Consider the following 19,082-nt stretch of genomic DNA (forward strand, 5'->3'; position numbering starts at 1 on the left):
ACAAAGTAAAATGACATAAAGTCCCCCATTGTCTGTGGTGGACTGTCAGTGCTTTACCTCTGAGTATTTTTTTAAATGTCAAGTCTGAAATACAAGGGCAAAGACAAGGATTTCTGGAAGCCTTAACTGGGAATCCCTTCCACATGTCTGGAGACAATGCTTCAATCCTGGAAGGTGTCTGCTGCTGTTGATGTGCAAAATTTCTTGTTTGGGGGACGACAGAATCTACCCCTGAACTTTAGGTCTCACTCTAGGGAACCAAACTCTGAAACACACACACACACACACACACACACACTTTACACATTTTTTCCTACTGCAACAATCAACTCCAGTGAATAAACAGGCAGAATAATATTTTTTAAATAAGGATTTTCATCTTCTCTCTTCATGCTTGAATTGAAAGCCCTCCTGAGCAGACACAATTCCTTAACATTAAATTCAGTTCTGAAGTACTTATTAGGAAAGACCACAAAGAGGAGACCACAAAGAGGACACCAAAATTAAGCATGCCCAGAACTCATCTCCCCAAACCCAGACGTGACCCCATTGCCTACTACTCAGTGTACTGGCTGTCAGTGGAACACATGTAAAACCAAGGTCCGAGGACAACCGATAGCAGCAACAGCAACCTGTTTCCCACATTTTGCCACAGAAATCAAGACACCAATCCTGCCCGAGCCTTCTCCTACCTAAAAGACTGGCTGCATTTTAAATCCAAAGCTAAGTCTCCTGTCACACCGAAGGAAGTTTGTTTTTAAGCCCACTACCTTCTCATTAAACCATCTCACTCTAGGACAAGAGTCTACCCAAGGTGAGGCTCCTGTGTGTGGAGAGCAGGACTGAAACTAGGGGAGCAGCTCAGCAGACAGCAAGGGCCTCCAATGCACGAGGCCTTGGGTTCGATTCCCAGCACCAGGAGAAGGAAAGATAGGGAGAAGAAGACAGGGAGGCCAAGGAGGAGGACAGCAGGCAAGACTCAAGTGGTCCAAGTTTTACAGGCCTTATACAAATCCTTTGTGGGCTTTTTAGAGGCTCACCCACCTCCTGCCTCTGCCAGATTTTCCTTTCCAATCTCTCAAGTTTGTCACCACAAGCATCTTCACTCCCGTTAACCTTAAAATTTGTTTTTAAATGGCAAGAAGTGCAATTTGCATGAAATACGATAGGAATTTCTTAAATTTGGTACGATTTAAGCCTCCCCACAATTATTCATGTTCTAAGAGGTGTGTATATACGTGCACTTTTAATAGCATTAATAAACTGGATTCCTTGGACCACATGTCCCAAGGTAAATTCAGTAATTACCATGTGGAAGGGCCACAACTTACTTCAAGGTGGCGGGGGTGGTGTCACGTGCAACTGTGATCTACACCACAAGGAAGCATCACACACTACCAGGCTTTGAATAGTGCATGAATTCCCTTACATTAGAAAATGGCATCACTTCTGAGGACAAAGGGCAGCCAGTGTGACTCTGTCCCTTCATTTGCTGTCATAGGACAGTGAGTGCAAATGGTAACTCTAGACACAAAAATGTTTACCTCTCCTGCAATATCTTTTTTTTTAATTTATTTTTTGGTTAGACATAATACCTTCATTTTTTAAATTTAGTTTTATGTGGCGTTAAGGATCGAACCCAGGGCCTCGCGCATGCTAGGCAAGCTTTCTACCGCTGAGCCACAACCCCAGCCTTCCTGCAATATCTTATATAAGGCTTCATTCATTGTTTTGGTGCACTAGGTACAAGGACAAAATAATTCAAATATACTAAAGGAATTTTCTCCACACTATGTTATAAAATACACGTTCTCTTTAAAGTCGGAAGGAAAGGCAGTGTTTAGCATCCACCCATAAACCACAGCCAAGAGTTACCTGCACTGGCAAAAGGATATAGCTCTATTTCTCTCTGATTTCTGAATTTCCAGTACAAATGAACCCAGCACCCTGCCTTCATGAGTGGTCAGGATCTGATGCTCATGAGCTTTCTGACCCCAGCCAACCTTGGGCCTCCTGACATATCTTAGGCACCAGGATTCCAATCTCATCCAACTCTTCAACTATCTCTCCATACTATGGATCTTTGGAGAGCCCAGTTCCTGACCTTAACACCAGGTAAGAGGACTTCTTCACATAATTACTCTTTTAGTGTTCTCTTAGAACATTTACATATGCACAAATCCAGGATCATATACTAGGCTCTGCACTTCAAGGTCCCCACCTCCACAGACTGTTTCTAGAACAACACTGCTGCAAAACTAGACACTGAGACTCACCCCGACACTCTTCTTATAGACCTGTGACTAGCTGATCACATATTGCCAATGACACTCTTCAAAGAACAGAGGAAACTGGAAGTCACACAAATGATATGAATAGTAACCAGGAAGACATTTCATTACTGGGTCAAACTGGATTAATATGTTGCTTTATTTAGGTTCTCTGTGAAACAGGACACCACCCAACCTTCAATCCATGGCTTTCACAACAATGAGTCCCACTCTCCTTTTGCAGGGGCCTAGATTTCCTCCACCACAAAACTCATCTGCTGCTGATGCAAAAGTATAAGGTGGAAAACAAGATCATCTTTCGATAAAGCATCAATCACATAAATCAGGTTAGGAGAGAAATTTCCAGGAAGAACGAGGACTTTGTTTAGAGCAGCAAAATTCTAACTTCATTTAGCAGTCCTAGCTTGCAGCCTAGTGCAATGTGGGGCTGCAAATGCATATTTCTTCACCTTTTTTGAAAATGTAAAGCTGTTCATTGTTCATTACTAAGGTGTTTCTCACTAACCCTATGCAGAGTGTGACCATAATATTTTAGGCTTGTTTTGAGAAGCCACATAAATATCCACATCCAAGGAGTAGCTTGCTTCAAAGAACATGCTGAAGGCCTCAGAGGGATCCAAATGCTACCACTCCTCAGTTCATTTTTGTTTGTTTGTTTGTTTGGTACCAAGGATGGAACCCAGGGGTGTCTAACCACTGACATCCCTAGTCCTTTTTTTGAACTTTTAATTTTGAGTCTCACTAAGCTGCATAGGGCCATGCTAAATTGCTGAGGTTGGCTTTGATCTTGTGATCTTCCTGCCTCAGCCTCATGAGTCACTGAGATTAAAGGTGTGCAACACCACGCATGGCTCTTCAGCCCATTTTGAGAAGTCAGTTCATTAGGGACAGTCAGTCATAATGAATGATACATTAACTGATTTTTTTTTTTTTTGAGACAGAGTCTCACTAAGTTGCTCAGGACCTCACTAAGTTGCTGAGGCTGGCCTTGAACTTGTGATCCTCCTGCCTCAGTCTCCTGGAACCGCTGGGATTACAGGCATATGCCACTGCAACCAGCCATGAACGTAATTTTTAATAATAATGTCTTGCTCTATGATTGGATCTTAATATCCTAACAACTAAACTGAAATCACATGACCATATCCCTTACTCACTGAATTCTGCTTTCAATGATTTTAGCTCTTGCCTTTATTAAAATCTATTACAGAACATATTTCTACCACTAAGATTATTCAAATGGATATACAGAAGCAACTCCAGAATGTGTGGAACAGTTTATGCTATGCAACCTTGTTAAGAGTATTTTACAGCCTGCCACATGGACCCCACTGAATGACATTTGACCTCACAAAATTCTGGTATCTAATCAAGGTCAACGCCAAGCTTATTGTCACATTTCATGTGAAACTCAAGAGATAATTTTTAGGTAGCTTTCCAGCATAGCCTAGATCAGATGAGCATAAATTTGACTGATGTTTTCATTTCTTTATAACAAAGGGTAAGAAAAATCTATTTTCAATTTTTCTTACAATAAGACAACCTAGTCTTTGATATAACCTATTCAATGTTACTATCTTCTCTTTGAATGCATGAATTCAATGGAATGTACTAATCAAGGGCTTTTAGCAAAGAAATACTTACGCCATGATGCCTGAGAGATGAAACATTTCAGCTGTTATGTAGGACAAATAGCTGTACAGGAAGACAAAGAGCGGTTCAATCACACGGATATTGTGTGTGAAACGAGTAGTAAATGCTGCTATAAATCCCAGGAAGATGCCAATCAGCACTCCGCCAATTCCCACCACAAAGAAGTTAGCAATTCCTGCAAACACGTCAATGGTCTCGATGGTTTTCATCTGGCAAAAGGATTTGAACAAGTTGTAGAGGACCTGGGGGGAGAAAGAAAGCACATTGTCAAGACCCCCTGGAATCCCCTCTGTCTCCCTGGACATGGACAACCTACCTGGCCTTCTAAGAGGGACGCTTCTTCTGGGAACCCAAGAGGATGACTTAGGGCACTCATTGTGTAGTTACTTGTCGCAGATATTAATATTGTGGTTCTAAACAAACACACACAGATCTTTGATAAAAGTATGCTGTCAGGAAAACTACTTTTAAAAGTAAAGGCCAGGAGATTCCAGGGTTATTACTTCACTTACTCTGAAATCATCCCGTTTTCCAGTATCACCTGAATGAGTATTTGAAAATAGCTGTTCACCAGCCTCCACCATGACACTGTTGTTTAGGAGTCACATGTCACAGAGAATCTTACCAGCACTCCTGTGGATATATTTGCAAGGTCCTATCATGGAGTCACTCCATGGAAGGTGGAAGGGACCCACCCATCAGTAGAAGCACTCAAGTAAAGTAGTCCTCCTCCCAGGTCACCATAGTCCTCACCCCATATCCCATCTCCTCCTGCCTGCAGGGGAGCTACAAGAGTTCCTTAAATCAAAGAGGGTGTGTGTGTGTGTGTGCGTGCATATATGGAGGGGGAGGGAGAAAAAGCACTCACAAGCTAGACACTGGCACATATTTTCTACCTCTGAAATAATGAGTCAACACTGTTGTTTGGTTTCTTGGTTTCTCTACATGGCTTTGGGATAGGGAAGACTTCAAGAATGCTAGGCACTTCATGCATACTGAGTAATGTGCTTTTGACCCTTGGAGGGGGAGGGGTACTGAGTTTAACAGAATAGGAAAGGATGGTTTGAGTCCTGCCATTTTTTTTTCTTTCACAAAACCAGAAAGTCAAATACAAGTTCAGTTTCCCTACAGCTTTTCACCATGATATTTACAACTCTGGGAGCACCTAGGAACTTGGGGTGAGCCAACTAAAGAGGAGACAAAGGCTGTGCTATACCTTCATTTCAATTCTGAGAAACTCAAAATTGATCCAATCTGTCCATGGTCAAATGAAAACATAATGTCAGGGGCAATATCAGAATGCAGTTCTCCTGACCTGGTTAAGGTGCTCAAGGTTCAACGTGGACAAGTGAGTCAGAGTCCTCCTGCTAACCAGCCTGTGTGCTGGCAAAAGCCACCTCACACTAGTTTCTGCTTCACCTGAGACAATTTACATAGCATACCACATTACGGGTTTGGTATACTTTGTTTTCTCTTTTCTCCTGGATTATAAGTTCCTCGGGATCAAACAATACCTTATGGTTTACATCCTCCATGTTACCTCGTAGATTCAATAAAGGCTTGAAAAAAGTGAGTAATTCCTGAGAAAGCAGTGGACATTTTCTTTATCCTGATTATTGATATAATACCCAAGAACATTTATTATCTTACCATCAAGAAATGACCTGAGAGAAGAACGAAAGAGAATTCCACCCTTGAGGAATTCAATATTTTGAAGATATCATCATTTGCCAAACACAGAAGAAACTGGTTCCAAGTAACATCTGCTTGTTACTTTCAGCCAGAGGCTGGCTGCAGGATGGAAGACCAACAGCAGTGGCTTACAACAAGGGCGCCCTGAAAGGGGGTCAGAGATGTGCTACATACACCCCAAGCCTCCAGCTGCCAAAGCCAAAGGTGACAGTCATAAGCACCTTGGAAGAAAGAGAGAAGAGAGATGGGTTTCCGCGCCATTCTGTGATACATTGTTTCTACCCTGATAGTGTCCCTCTAATCCATCTGGACATGAAAGTTCTCTCCCCACACTCCCTGGCTCCAGGCCTCCCTGCCTCTAGTTTGCACCAGGAGTCTTACTGCTTCCTTTCAATAATGCCCCTACAGTCACCCCAAGAAACCTCCTCTAAATGCTGCCCTTCCACTTTCCACTCCCAAGATTAAAATCTTTGGTTGCCTGACTCCGGAAGGCCTGATATTCTCAATACACTTGACACACCTTTAAAAGGTTTTTTTTTTTAACATTTTTATTTCTCTTCAACCCCTGGGTGCATCCTCACCAAGTCTGGGTGAGGATTTCACTACTGCTTCCCAAACCACATTATATTTATTGATTCCTGCCCAGGTTTTCTTTCCTGATGCTTCCCTTGAAAAAAACTTGGTCACTAAACCTGGGGAAATTTTATTTATTTTTTAAGGCACAGCTAACACTACTGTCTCTCCCAAGAGCCCTCCTGGATGACCACAACCCTTGTGAATCCTCCCTTCACCGTGACCTCTGACAATGCACAAATGGATGCATCCCAGACTGTTCTCTGCTTTGCAATGCACAATCTTGGGTTGATGGTACTGCCTCTTGAGTGAAGGCCTCATTTCCTCAACAAAATCAGAAATTTCTTTCCCACACAGAGCCCAGGGTTTAAGTGAGTGTCTTCCTCTCCCTCTCCCTGTCCCCACCCCATCTGGCACTCTGATAAGACCTACAAGGGACATAAGTGCTCAGGGTCACAGAAGAACTGGCACCAGCAGGTGGTCATAATTTCATCATCCTTCCAAAACTGTTTTCTTGGGCAACTCAATCCATCATTCTATCAAAGGTACAACTACTCTAAATATCCCTTTAGATGTCATTAAGAGTCGTAGGCACTTGACTTTCAGCACACTGGGCAGAAACTCCAGTTTGATCAATCGCCTGAGATGTCAGCACCATGTTTGAAGAAATGGCTTAAGCAGAAACGTTACCTTGACAACCAGAATGCCTTCCATGACCTCCAACTTGGTTGACACTGAACCTGACATCAGTGGATCAGCTCAAGATAAAATTATTTTAGTTAAACTGGCTACATCTCCACACTTAGTTCATTCGACTTAAATCCTTTAATTTTATCCAAGGGAATTGATACAGAAAAGTTCTTTGAAGTTTTAATATATATGTATATATGCATGATATGTACATATATATATGATGTAAGAGGGCTGCTAATATTTCTCCACCAACTCTGTACAAAGATGGGGTCAACTTGACACTTGCATTTTTAGGAAATTAAAATTTCAGTGATGCCTTTGCTAAATTCCATAGTGAGCTAATTTGACAGATTCATGCTTTTAAACTGAAATTGAAGTTCTGTTTGTTATGATTATTCCAATAAATATATGTAATATATATAATTTGGGAATTAGTTATTTTTTCTTTCTTTCTTTTTCTTTGGAGGGGAATTGAACTCAGGGGCACTTAACCACTGAGCCACATTCCCAACCCTATTTTGTATTTTGTTTAGAGACAGGGGCTCACTGAGTTGCTAAGCACCTCACTGTTGCTTAGGCTGGCTTTGAACTCACCATCCTCCTGACTCAACCTCCCAAGCTGTTGGGATCACAGGCATACGCCTCTAGCCTGGCTTTATTTTGACTTTTGATTTACAATATGCACTGAGTCCACAGAACCATGTAAAGTAAGGATGCAAATACAATTTTATTAAAGTAGCTCTATTCCAGAAAAAAAAAGGTGTTCAGATCATTTTCTCTTATATAAAACATAAATTATAATCACTTTTGCATAATGAATTTCAGATCTATTTTGCTACTTTCAAAGTCAAAATTAAATTATAAGTGGTCATTGCTTACCAATCTTCCTCAAAAATTCCACTTCAGAGTCCCCACTCACTGGCCCCTGGCGTATATCTCAGGGTCTGCCTCAGAGCAAGCTTTCCTGAACTAAGCCTAGTTAAGGGTAGAAAACTAGGAAATGCTTGAGGAAGCTCTTTAAGACTTCTTGGAAAATTTGTGAAACTTCTCAATAGCTGCATTAATGGGTTCTGAGAATGACGTTGACAATAACCATGTGAACATGTCACTTGTCTATGGACTACTATGGAAGTAGCAGGATATCTCAGACAGCTGAGAACTGAAAGAATCTTCAGATTTTGAAAAATTTTCATAAAATATGAACTATAAGAGACAACACAAAAATTCTATTTAGAAATCACACATTTATTGTTCAATTAGTTGTCCTTTTTTGGTTAATTTTAATACACGATAGTCTTGGACAATACCATGAAGTTTGATCTACCATGTATATATACAATTTCTCTTGCTTTTGAGACATTTCTGTACTAGAATTTCTTCCTTTCATTTTTCCGTGTCGGTATTAGATTCCTCATCATCTGGGAAGAGGTTAAGAGCTCTAAAACTACAATTTTAACATTAGTTCTCTTTGATTTACCTAAATCACTCCACCTGCAACTCCTTTACTGTAGGCATCATGATCCACATTTTCAATACCTTTTCTAGTCTATGAGTTTCTCTCCTAGAGATAAGTCCCTCTTCTGGAGATAAGACTGGAAGAATGAATCAAAGAATCTCCAATAAATCATCTCCACCCCTATTCTTTGAGGACATCTGAGTAGGAGAAAAAGTAATAATTTTGACACCATTGTTCTCATTGTTCCTGACATGGTCCATTAACTACAGTCTTCTGCCAATTCAGTGGGAGAAACAGGTAGTTTATTCTTTGGCATTAGGTAGGGAAACCCTTGGGCACACCCTGACATCTCATCCATGTTCTGAGAGCATGCATGCTTGCAAGCCAGTGTCTTGGTATCAAGGAAGGCTCTTTTCTGCAGAGCCATTGGAGTTGTTCTGATTTACTGGCTCTGGCTGTGGACAATGGCTTTCACCTCTAAACCAGCTGTGTCCTTTCTCTGTCCTTGTCCCTCTTCCTTATTGGAATGGCAAGCTGTCAGTCTGGCCCACTGCCCTCCCTGGGCCAGGCCCCACTCTCCATCCATAAATCCACAGTGGCTGGCTTCGTGCCTCTGAGAGGAAGCTCAGGACTTGCCTGCTGCCTTAGCACACTCTAAACACTGACTTATCCTGATCCCTTCCTGAAATATGATTCTGGAAAACCTTACAGAATGGATGGAGTCTCAGGTGTTTGAGAAATTTTCTGAGAAGCAGGGACGCAGTATAAATGGGAAGCATTCTGGAACTGGCCTGACTCTGCTGAGCACCCCCTAGAAGGAGTGCAGCAAGGGTTCTCCTTTCTCTGTCAAGTTCCCTTTTCATTAATAGATTCACTCCAAGCATTCCACATGCAAATTTCCACAGTCTCCTTCAACAAGGGTAAAATTTACATACTGAAGTCACTGTGGAAAACTTGATGCCTGAGGAAGTTACAGTGAGTTATAAAATGTCTTCGATATTGTGGCAGTTTCAAGTTAAGATTTAATATTGGTAAGTTAATGACTGTTAATAAATAATAGAATATATGAAATTGGTTTGGTTCTGGGAGTGAGCTAACAGCAATCTTAAACACCTATCTTAGCAGATACTCTAAAATTATGGTCAATAAACTTTCAATAAATTGTCTACATAACAATACCCATATAGAATTAATAGACAGCCTTAGAGATGATATTTTAGTTTCAGAGATCCATGTTTGCCGTAGAATATGATTAACAGAGGACAATGGTTTCTATGTAGGCTGTTAAGTTAGGAGTAACATTTTAAGAGTAGGAGTTAATAGAAAGGGTATTTAAAATTGTTATTTAAATCATGCTTTATTTAACATTTCCCCTGCCTCAATTTTCTTATCTGCAAAATGGGAACAATACCTACTTGATAGGTTCTCACAGAACTGAGCACAAGGGAAGTATTCACTAAAGGTTAATGGTTATCATATCTGTCACCCCACTACAGCATCGCTAGAGCTAGCTAATTGAATTATTAATCCGGGATCACTTGGGAATCTCTAAATATTACAAGAAGAGCTGTCTGCAGATCTGTGGGCAAGGGGAGATGTTTCCTCCTCCTTTCTCTCCACCCTTGCCTGAGTTTGGAATTGTGCTAAACCTTAAGATCATAACAGCCTCTGAATCTAATTATGTGGCAATTAAAAGAGAATTAAAAATAAGTTGTTTTTCAATTAAATACCCACTTAGGAGAAAATGATGAGAACTAGGGATGTGCTGGTTGGGTAGTAACAGAAAATGAACGTGTGGCAAAATTTTTCATTAAGATTGTTAACATAATACATAAGCTGCCACCAGGTAGAAAATGGGCACTTAGTAGGTATTGTTGTTCCACAGATGTTATACATATCGCATATCGGTGGCATTACTTCTCACAAAGATTTCTGGGATCTGAAGTGTTACATTGCTATGAAAGACCATCACATTTAAAAATGCCAAAATGCTAAATCATCAGAGGCACAAAGACCACAGTCACATTCATGCTCCTCTGAGGACCAGGCTCTTATATGAAGGGACTAGCTACATATTTTGTGAAACCTGGTGCAAAATGAAAATGGGGACCCAGTTGTACAATAAGAAATAAAAAGTAAGCAATACATTTAGAAAAGTATAAAGAATTTCAAGGCAGTGACACTGAAGCATTAATCTAAGTGAGGGGCTGATACTGTGATATATATATTTGGTCTTTGCCCACTTTCTTGGCATACAACTTATAAAATGCTTGGAATCTCTGAAGTATATGCTAATGATTGATGGCTGGTGGCCCCATTGTAGCTTCAGGATTGGAGCTGGTCACTGGAGAGACCAAGGTGGGACTTTTACTCTGACCTCCAAAGAGGACAAAGGGGCTGAAGGTTAATTTTATCACTAGTATCCAGTGATTTAATATTCGGCCACGCCTATGTGATGAAGCATCCATAAAACTCCAAAAGGGCAGGGTTCAGAGAATACTTGGAAAGCTGAACATGTGGAGGTTCTTGAAGGGCGGTGTACCCACAGAGCACATGGAAGCTTCTGCTCCCTCTCTCCATCTGTATCCTTTGTAATATCCTTAGTAAACCAGCAAATGTGTTTCCCTGAGTGCTGCGAGCTTCTCTGGCAAGGAAGAGGTCACAAGAACCTCCAACTTGGAGCCTCTCTGTCAGACGCACAGGTAAAACACCTGGGGCTTGAGATGGCATCAGAGGGGGAGGAGCACTTGGGGATGAGCCTGCCACCTGGGGGGATCTAATGCTATCTCCAGGTGGGCAGTCAGAACTGAACTGAATTCCAGGACACCTAGCTGGTAGCTGGGTGGAGAAACACCCACTAACAGCAGCAGTCAGAGGCACCTTGTTCTCACAATATGGTGGGAGAAAGTGTGTTTGGTTTGGTTCCTCTGCGTCCTCAGAGGAAACCTGCTAAGATGCAGGTGAGCACTGGACTCCGGGTGCTAGGCCACAGTAACGCGCATGACGTGTTACTCACCACTGTGACAGCATCGTTCAGCAGGGACTCCCCAAAGACCAGGATGTAGAGCTGCTCATTGACATGGATGTTCTCAAAGACAGCAAGCACGGCCACGGGGTCCACGGCTGAGATCAAACTGCCAAAGAGCAGGTTCTGGAGCAGAGTGATGTCACTAAGGCCAAAGGCTTCAATCTGGCAGATGCCAAACAGAGAGACCCCGATGCCAATGGAATTCCAAAGTGTTCCTACCACGGCATACCAGAAAATAGTGCCTATGTTCTCAAAGAAGGGGCGAGTGGGCATGAAATAGCCGGCGTCCAGCACGATGGGCGGCAGGAGATACAAGAAGAAGACATCGGTCTTCATCGCGGGGGGAGACTTCTCATCCACACCAAAGATAATGCCACCAAGTAGAAGTCCGACCATTATGAGAAGGCAGCTCTCAGGCACGATGGTGGGCAACTTGTGATAGAGATGGAAGCCTGATAACGAAAACACGAAATCTGGGTTATGCAGGAATTATGGGGAAGGGACACTTGTTTTTTTTCTAACCAATGGGTGTAATTTCAAAATCTGCCAGGTCTCCCAGTATAATTCACTAGAGACTGGCTTTGCAGATTACAAGGTAAATCAGATGATTCCCTCAACACCATTCACATTTATTTATTTATGTCCACGCCATTCATCACTATCAAGGTACAAACTGGACTATAAATCAAAATTACAATGCTACAGCTACACATCATCTACATAGTACTTTTTTTAAAAAAAAAATTTTGTAAACCCCTATTAAATTTTTCTTAAATGCTGGGACTGTGGAAATGAAATAAAACAACAAAATTTTGTATGTAAAACAATTTAGTGATTTCCCAACATTTTCAGATGTTACATTGCATCCTTATGAAAACCCTAACATATAAGCAAGGCAGTCATTTTCATGATTTTTTAAAATTTAAGGGCCTCCAAGGCTCCAAGATATCTAGGGTATTACCAAGGTGGCTGGTCACAAACCCATCTGTGGATTACTGTTGCCATCTCTGGCACTCATAAAAAATAATAATATTTATTTTTCATTTCAGATTCTTTCACTGGGGATGCTGAATATATTTAATTTTTGAGATATATGATCCTTCAGAAACAACAAATAAGTTCATCAAGATGCATCAATATCTACTTGATGAAAGATATAAATTTACCATGATGTTCAATTTCAAAGAGCTTCCAGTCAAGTTATAGGATATATTATTTGTGACTTACTCCAATATACAAGGCTAAGTGGAATTGAGCCCAGCTAAGAGCTGTGAAAATACAAAGGAGAAATCAATGTGCTAGAGAAGACACCAAGGAGGAGCCAGGATCCATGCACACTTAAAGGATAGACAGATAGGAGGGAAACATCCACTTCCCAAACCAAGATAGAGTCCAATGTAGCTTTAACACGTAGAATACATGAGAGGAGTCCTGTGGCAGAAAGGGGCAGAGAAATGCCAACACATACGGGCAACTATGGTTTGGATCTGAAATGTCTCCCAAAGGCTCGGGTGTTGGAGACTTGGTTCCCACTGCAGCCATTTTCAGAGGTGGAGTTTGGGGAATTGAAAGGATCATGAAGGCTCTGACCTCATCAATGGATTAATCCATTGATAGATTCATAATTTGAATGGACTACTGGGTGGTACCTGTAGCCAGGTGGGGCATGACTGTATGTCACGGAGGGCATTCCCTGAGGGACTATATCTTGTCCCTGGTCCCTTCCCCTCTCTCACTTTCTCTCTGCTTTCCAGTTGACATGAGCTGATGAGCAGCTTTTCTCCATCAAGCCCTTCTACCATGAAGTTCTGCCTTGCCTCAAGTCCAAGGCAATGAAGTAGGCTGGTTGTAGACTAAAATCTGTGAAACTGTGAGCCTCCTAAATCCTTTCTCCTTTAAGTTATTTCTTTAGATATTTTGTTACAGCAATGCAAAGTTGAGGAATAGAAACCTAATTCAGGAAGATCACTTGACAGGGCTTAAATGAGAACAGAGTTTATTTGCAAGACAGTAGCAAGTCCTACAGAAGGCATTTAGTATAGTTTAGAATTAAAGCAGAATATGTTAATTTTGTAGTTTAAATAGATCCCCTCCAAAATTCCAGTGTGATAGTATTAAGAGGTGGGACCTTGGAGAAAAACAAAGGCCTTTAAGAAAGAGACTTCTTGCAGGGTTTGGTGAGTGCACTATTCCACTCTGATTTGCCTTTCTGCCTTCCACCATGTGAGGACACAACAGGCCCTCAATAGACACCAAATGCTGGCACCCTGATCATGGACTTTTAGCCTCCAGAACTGTGAGAAAATAAATATCTGTCTTTATAAATTATCCCAGTCTGTTCTAACAGCATATGGACCAAGACAGAAATGTATCTAATTATAGGACAATAACACTAAAATAACAGAGTAAATCCTAAGAAACTAACAATCATACAAGTTTTAATTCGTAAATCCCTTTAACAGGACTAAAAACACAGTGTGAGATACTTTGTGAGCTAAAGAAACAGTCATCACAATACTTGGAAGGGATTTGCAGAACTCATTTCTAAAGGATAAAGTGGACATCTGCATGTGGAGTATTTGAACTGCTCTTCAGTGTTGATTATTTTATAATTCGCCCTATAATAGGCAGTAAAACTCAGCTGTTCTTTACTCTTGACCCCTGGCCAGTTCACTGACCTAACCAATAAACAGAGAAGTGAAGAAATCCTCTGACAACCATCTTTGCAATCTCCCCACACGCTGGGTCCTTTTATAATTAACATTTCCTGTAGGATAAGAAACTTGCCAAGAGCATCTCCCTGGCCTCCCAGGATCCTAGTGCAATCACCACCTTTGGGGAACACAGCCCCAACCTGAAGTCTTCCTGCATTCAAAGCTGCCATCTGATAACAGCCCCCAGCTTGAGGTGCAGTAGTCCTGCTTGCTCTCTGCCTCTGACGGTGGACAGGTGGACAGGTTACCGGCATGGCCAGCACCCACTGACTCATTTGTATAATAGAGACAAATGCACCTCCCAGGTAAAGATCTGTAAGGATAACTGGGTGGGTGACTTTCTGATTTCTCACTGCACCTGTAATGTCACAAATGCCTCCAAACTTGAGTCACCTCTCTTTGTTCTACAGGAAAAAGCAAAAGAAAAAAAAAATTTTTAAAGAATGCCCAGGAAAAAAAAAATTAAAAAGGAGCCCTTGGATATAAATCAGAAGATAGGCAAAGCCTGTTTTTGGAAGCTCCCACTTGCTTTTTGTGCCTTCTTCTTTCCTTTCACCTACTTGACCTTGGAGACCCAGTGCTCTCACATGGAGGCTCTCCAGCTAAGAATCCAGGTGGGGAGAGCAGAGATCAGAGCCTCTACATGCATCTCAGAAGCCAAAGCTCAAGTGACCTAACTGATCCTGACCGACCAGGAGACCAAGCCAGCCTGAAACAATCAAGGAGAAGCAAATAAAATATAGCAACCGATATGCAGGGTGCAATTAGGAAGAAGGACCACTGGGACAGAAGGCCAAAGGGGTGTGGAGGAAGCAAGAAACAGAGAAACTAGGTCGTGCTACAATCAGGAAAAAAAAAAAAACGCAACAAACGCAGGAACATTGGTTGAGGAAATCAGGCATTCTCATTTCTAAAACATCTGCTGTCCCTTCTCATAGGAATTTCAATTTTGTCATTCAAAAATCAATCTGATTTACTCTTCTGAAGATAGCCGCTGCTGAATCTGCCCAGTTGACCCAGGGTCAAGAAGGGGTGACATGATCTTATTTCCTTGCTATTTGGTGAACATAAGCAGAACTGTTGAATTGTAAAGTATAATACTCTGCTGACAAGGAAGGCTTTGTGTGTGTAAGTGTCTGTGCTTTTGTGAGCCACCAGAATAAAAAAGGCATCAGCAAAATAAACAGTGCAAACAAATTAGAAAGGCTTCTTAAATTCCAATACTCACAGAATAAAGCAAATAAGTCACCTATCACAAATGTACAATGCATGCATGCCTCCCCTTTAAGAATTTCTTCCAGGGAAAAATAAAGTTAGTAGAATGGGCTTTTCTCAGCATTATCATTCCACCTAATATGACCAAGAAACGTACCAGACCTTTTTGATGAACCATGAGCTGTAATCTGTATAGTCCAGAGACTGATCACTTTTTCTCTATAAAGGTTTACATGGTAACTATTTTCGACTTGAGGTCTATATTTACTAGTCTTTGCAGTGCAAAAGTAGCCACAGATCATAGCAGAACAAGTGGGTTTCAGTCAAAGTTTATTCCTATTCAAATTACATATTCATACATATGGAAACTAGAATCCGTTACAATTTTATAAGTCACAAAATATTTTTCTTTAGATTTGATATTTTTTTATGGGGCAGGGGCAGAGACCAGGGATTAGATTCAGGGACACTCAACCACTGAGGCACATCTCAAGCCCTATATTGTATTTTATTCAGAAACAGGGTCTCACTGAGTTGCTTAGAGCATCACTGAGTTTTCTGAGGTTGGCTTTGAATTCCCAATCCTCCTGCCTCAGCCTCCAGAGCCACTGGGATTACTGGCTAGATTTGATTAGAATCACTTAAGAATGTAAAACTTACCTTACAGGCCATATAAAGCCAGGCCACATTAGGGCCCCAGGCAATAACATTACCAATTCCTGGCTTAGTGTATTTCCTGCTAATTTCTGTTTAGGGTATTTGGGACATATCTTGAGTCACTCAACTTTTGTTACTAGTACATAAAAGTCAATGAGGGTTGGTGCCTTAAAAAATCATTGTTTTATTTTAATTGCAGTAATGTGGTGTGAAAGCAAACAAGATTAGAGGTCGCTTACACAAAACATACAGTGAAGAGATTGCTCTATTCGAGTGAATCTATTTTAGTTTTTCTCTGTATACAAGTGCTGAAATTAATTGAGCTTAAAAACTAAAGATCTGTGAACATGTGCAATGTGATGAATTCACTGTATTTTTTCATTACATTTAAAATAACCTATCTGTCAAAGTCTGGAAGGAACAAAGTGTGAGACAACACAGGAAGCTTCCAGATAGCAGGATCCACAGAGAGCAACAATGTAAAAGTTAAAATCAGAAAACCGCCTCCAACAAAAACAGCCAAAATAAGTCTAAACAACAACAACAAAACCCCCAAACAAACCAACCACACTGTTCTAATTAGCATGAGAAGAAGGTGACATAGTGGTAGAGAGTAGAGATAGAATCTCAGGAGAGCAAGCATTAGCTTTAGACAAAGACAAATACAAATATTCTATGAAATGTTCTAGATTTCATTTATTTTTTGTTCTATATTTTAAAAGAGCTTGAAGAGAAAATAATGGCATCAATTGGATCAGCAAATATTTGTCAAGCTCAGTTAAATACAGGGCAAGTCCCTGTGGGTACCAACAGGCACCACACACTGATGGTGACTGCTGGTCCAGGCCCAGGGTCTCAGGGCTGGTGATCCTCAAAGAACACTCTGGAAAGCCCTGGATTGCAAGTCAAGAATGACCCAAGGTCCTGCCTATATGGCTGGGAAAGAGAAGACTTCCATTTATGGACATATTAAACTTGTTTTAACAAGTATTAAGAGGGATAAGCAAATTCTTCCATGCCTAAAAATTCTGATTTTTAAGTATCTCAATGCACATAGTATATATCTTAAAACAGAACTGCAATAAGCAAGAGACATACAGAAACAGAAAATAGTGAAAAGCACCATTTCAATCAGATCAACAAACCTGCTATGTGATAACTCAAGAGGACAAGACTGTATAATAGAATTGGTTTCTGAAAATCAAATTCTATCAAGCAAATAAATAATGCAAAAGAATCATAAATAAGTAAATAATACATAAAATAGACAGAATTTAATAAATAGAATTCAATAAATAGAACAGAATTAATGGATCTATATAAAAACTTATTAAAGTGAGGATATATTTATCATAACATTCAGTCATATGCTAGATAAAAAGATACATTTACAAACCACTCCACCAAAAATAATATGGCTATAAATAGAGAGGTGGGTTTTTTAAAAAAAAAATGTTCCACTTGTTACATTTACAGAGGACTTATGATACTAAACTTATTGAAAATATACATGAAAAGTTAAAAAGTTATTTAGGTTATTCCAAGGCAGAATTTGAATAGTATTTAATTTTTTCAAAATGATGTGGACACATACAAAGAAAAAAAAAAAGAACCATCGTGATGGACTTTGGAAGGGGAAAAAAAAAGAAAAAGAAAAAACACGGAGTTAAACCTTTAGTCAGATGGTATACTGAGCACCTTCTGTGTACAAGAGTCTGAGGGACCTGGAGTTGAATCAGAATGAACTCTGTCTTCAAGGAGCCTATATTTAGCACAAAAGATAAGACAAGACCATAATTGATTATGATATAGGATAGAGAGTGATAAATGCTATAAAACAGGAGATGTAATGAATGCTGGGGGAGAGGGGGTGAGCAATGAATTTGGATGAGGAGACTCAAGGATAGGAGGTGGCACTGAAGTCGCTGGATATGGCTTTTCTATTCCAAGGGGGAATAGAAAATAGAATTGCTGTTTGTCCCCCATTACAAAGGCTTGAGGAAAGTCTGAGGACCATGAGGAAGGGATGGTGTACCTGGCCTGGTGCTCAGGGTAAAGAGGAGACAGGAGACAAACAGCAAAAAGCCACATTGCACAAGGCCTGTAAAACCAACTGTGGAAGACGCATCCCTACCCCAGGGCTAGTGGGAGCTAGAGCAGAAATCTCAGAGCACCTTGACTTCCACACTCGGGAGTGACAGGGAGAAGCCCTCGCAAAGGACAAGGGACCGGAGAACAGAATTTGGAAATCAAGCAATCCAAAACTGTCCAATGAAAAAATTTAGCCAAATGGATATGATTAACCATCAGCAGAAATATAAACAAGAAATTGTCTGTAAACATGAGAGTATAAAGCTTAAGAACAGCCCAGACCCCAAAGGGACTTGTACACAATCCCATAAGAAACAGGAAAACGAGACACTCAGAAGAATGTGGCTACTTCGCAGTGTAAAAGAACACCTACATCTAACAAAACATGGAACTGTATCTTTTGCAGATGGCATGTTTATGTAAGTGAAAAATTCAAGAAGAGCTTCATGTACCAAGATTATTTATCAAGGCATTATGAAAAATGGGGGCAATAAAAGTGATCAACCTCATTTAATCATTTTTACTTCCTCCCATATATATTTACTGATATCTTATCATGTACATGTGATATCTTATCATAGCAGATATGCTCAGGGATACAGCGGGGACTTACACAAAGTCCCTGCACCATCAGGACACGATTTAGTGGTGGGAAACATAAAACCTATCAATCAGCCAATACATAAATAGGAGCACGTATGAAAACCCTGAATGAATGTTTCTTCAGGGAAGAAACAAGGTAGAAGAACTTTTCAGAATAAGGAAGCAAAGAACAAAGATGCAGGCCCTGAATCAACAGCACCCTGAGCGAGGGGGCTGCTTAGGTTGTAGCTTAAGGAGTGAAGGAGAATATGGCAGGGAAGAAGAAAAGAGGGACAGGAAAGTGCTGGAGTATGCAGAGCCCATGATGATCAGATGATGGCTATGTCCTGAGAACAATGAAAAGCCATGGGAGGCTTTGGTGAAGACGAAGGTCATGATGAGATTCACAGCTATGAAGGATCATTCTGGCTGCTGCT

At 40.7% G+C, this 19,082-nt stretch overlaps 1 protein-coding gene across 1 annotated transcript in view; it reads right to left on the minus strand.

Moving 5' to 3' along the window:
* Positions 1 to 19,082, minus strand: part of Slc9a2 (solute carrier family 9 member A2) — a 92,830-nt gene that overhangs the window by 50,998 nt on the left and 22,750 nt on the right. Inside the window, exons 2-3 of the mRNA XM_027951805.3 lie at positions 11,375 to 11,838; positions 3,936 to 4,186 (exon numbers count right to left, since the gene is read on the minus strand). Of these exons, the coding sequence (XP_027807606.2) occupies positions 3,936 to 4,186; positions 11,375 to 11,838 (715 nt within the window). The remainder of the gene's footprint in view (positions 1 to 3,935; positions 4,187 to 11,374; positions 11,839 to 19,082) is intronic.

The sequence above is a fragment of the Marmota flaviventris genome, chromosome 14 (assembly GCF_047511675.1).
Source record: "Marmota flaviventris isolate mMarFla1 chromosome 14, mMarFla1.hap1, whole genome shotgun sequence".
In the NCBI taxonomy this organism is placed as follows: Eukaryota; Metazoa; Chordata; class Mammalia; order Rodentia; family Sciuridae; genus Marmota; species Marmota flaviventris.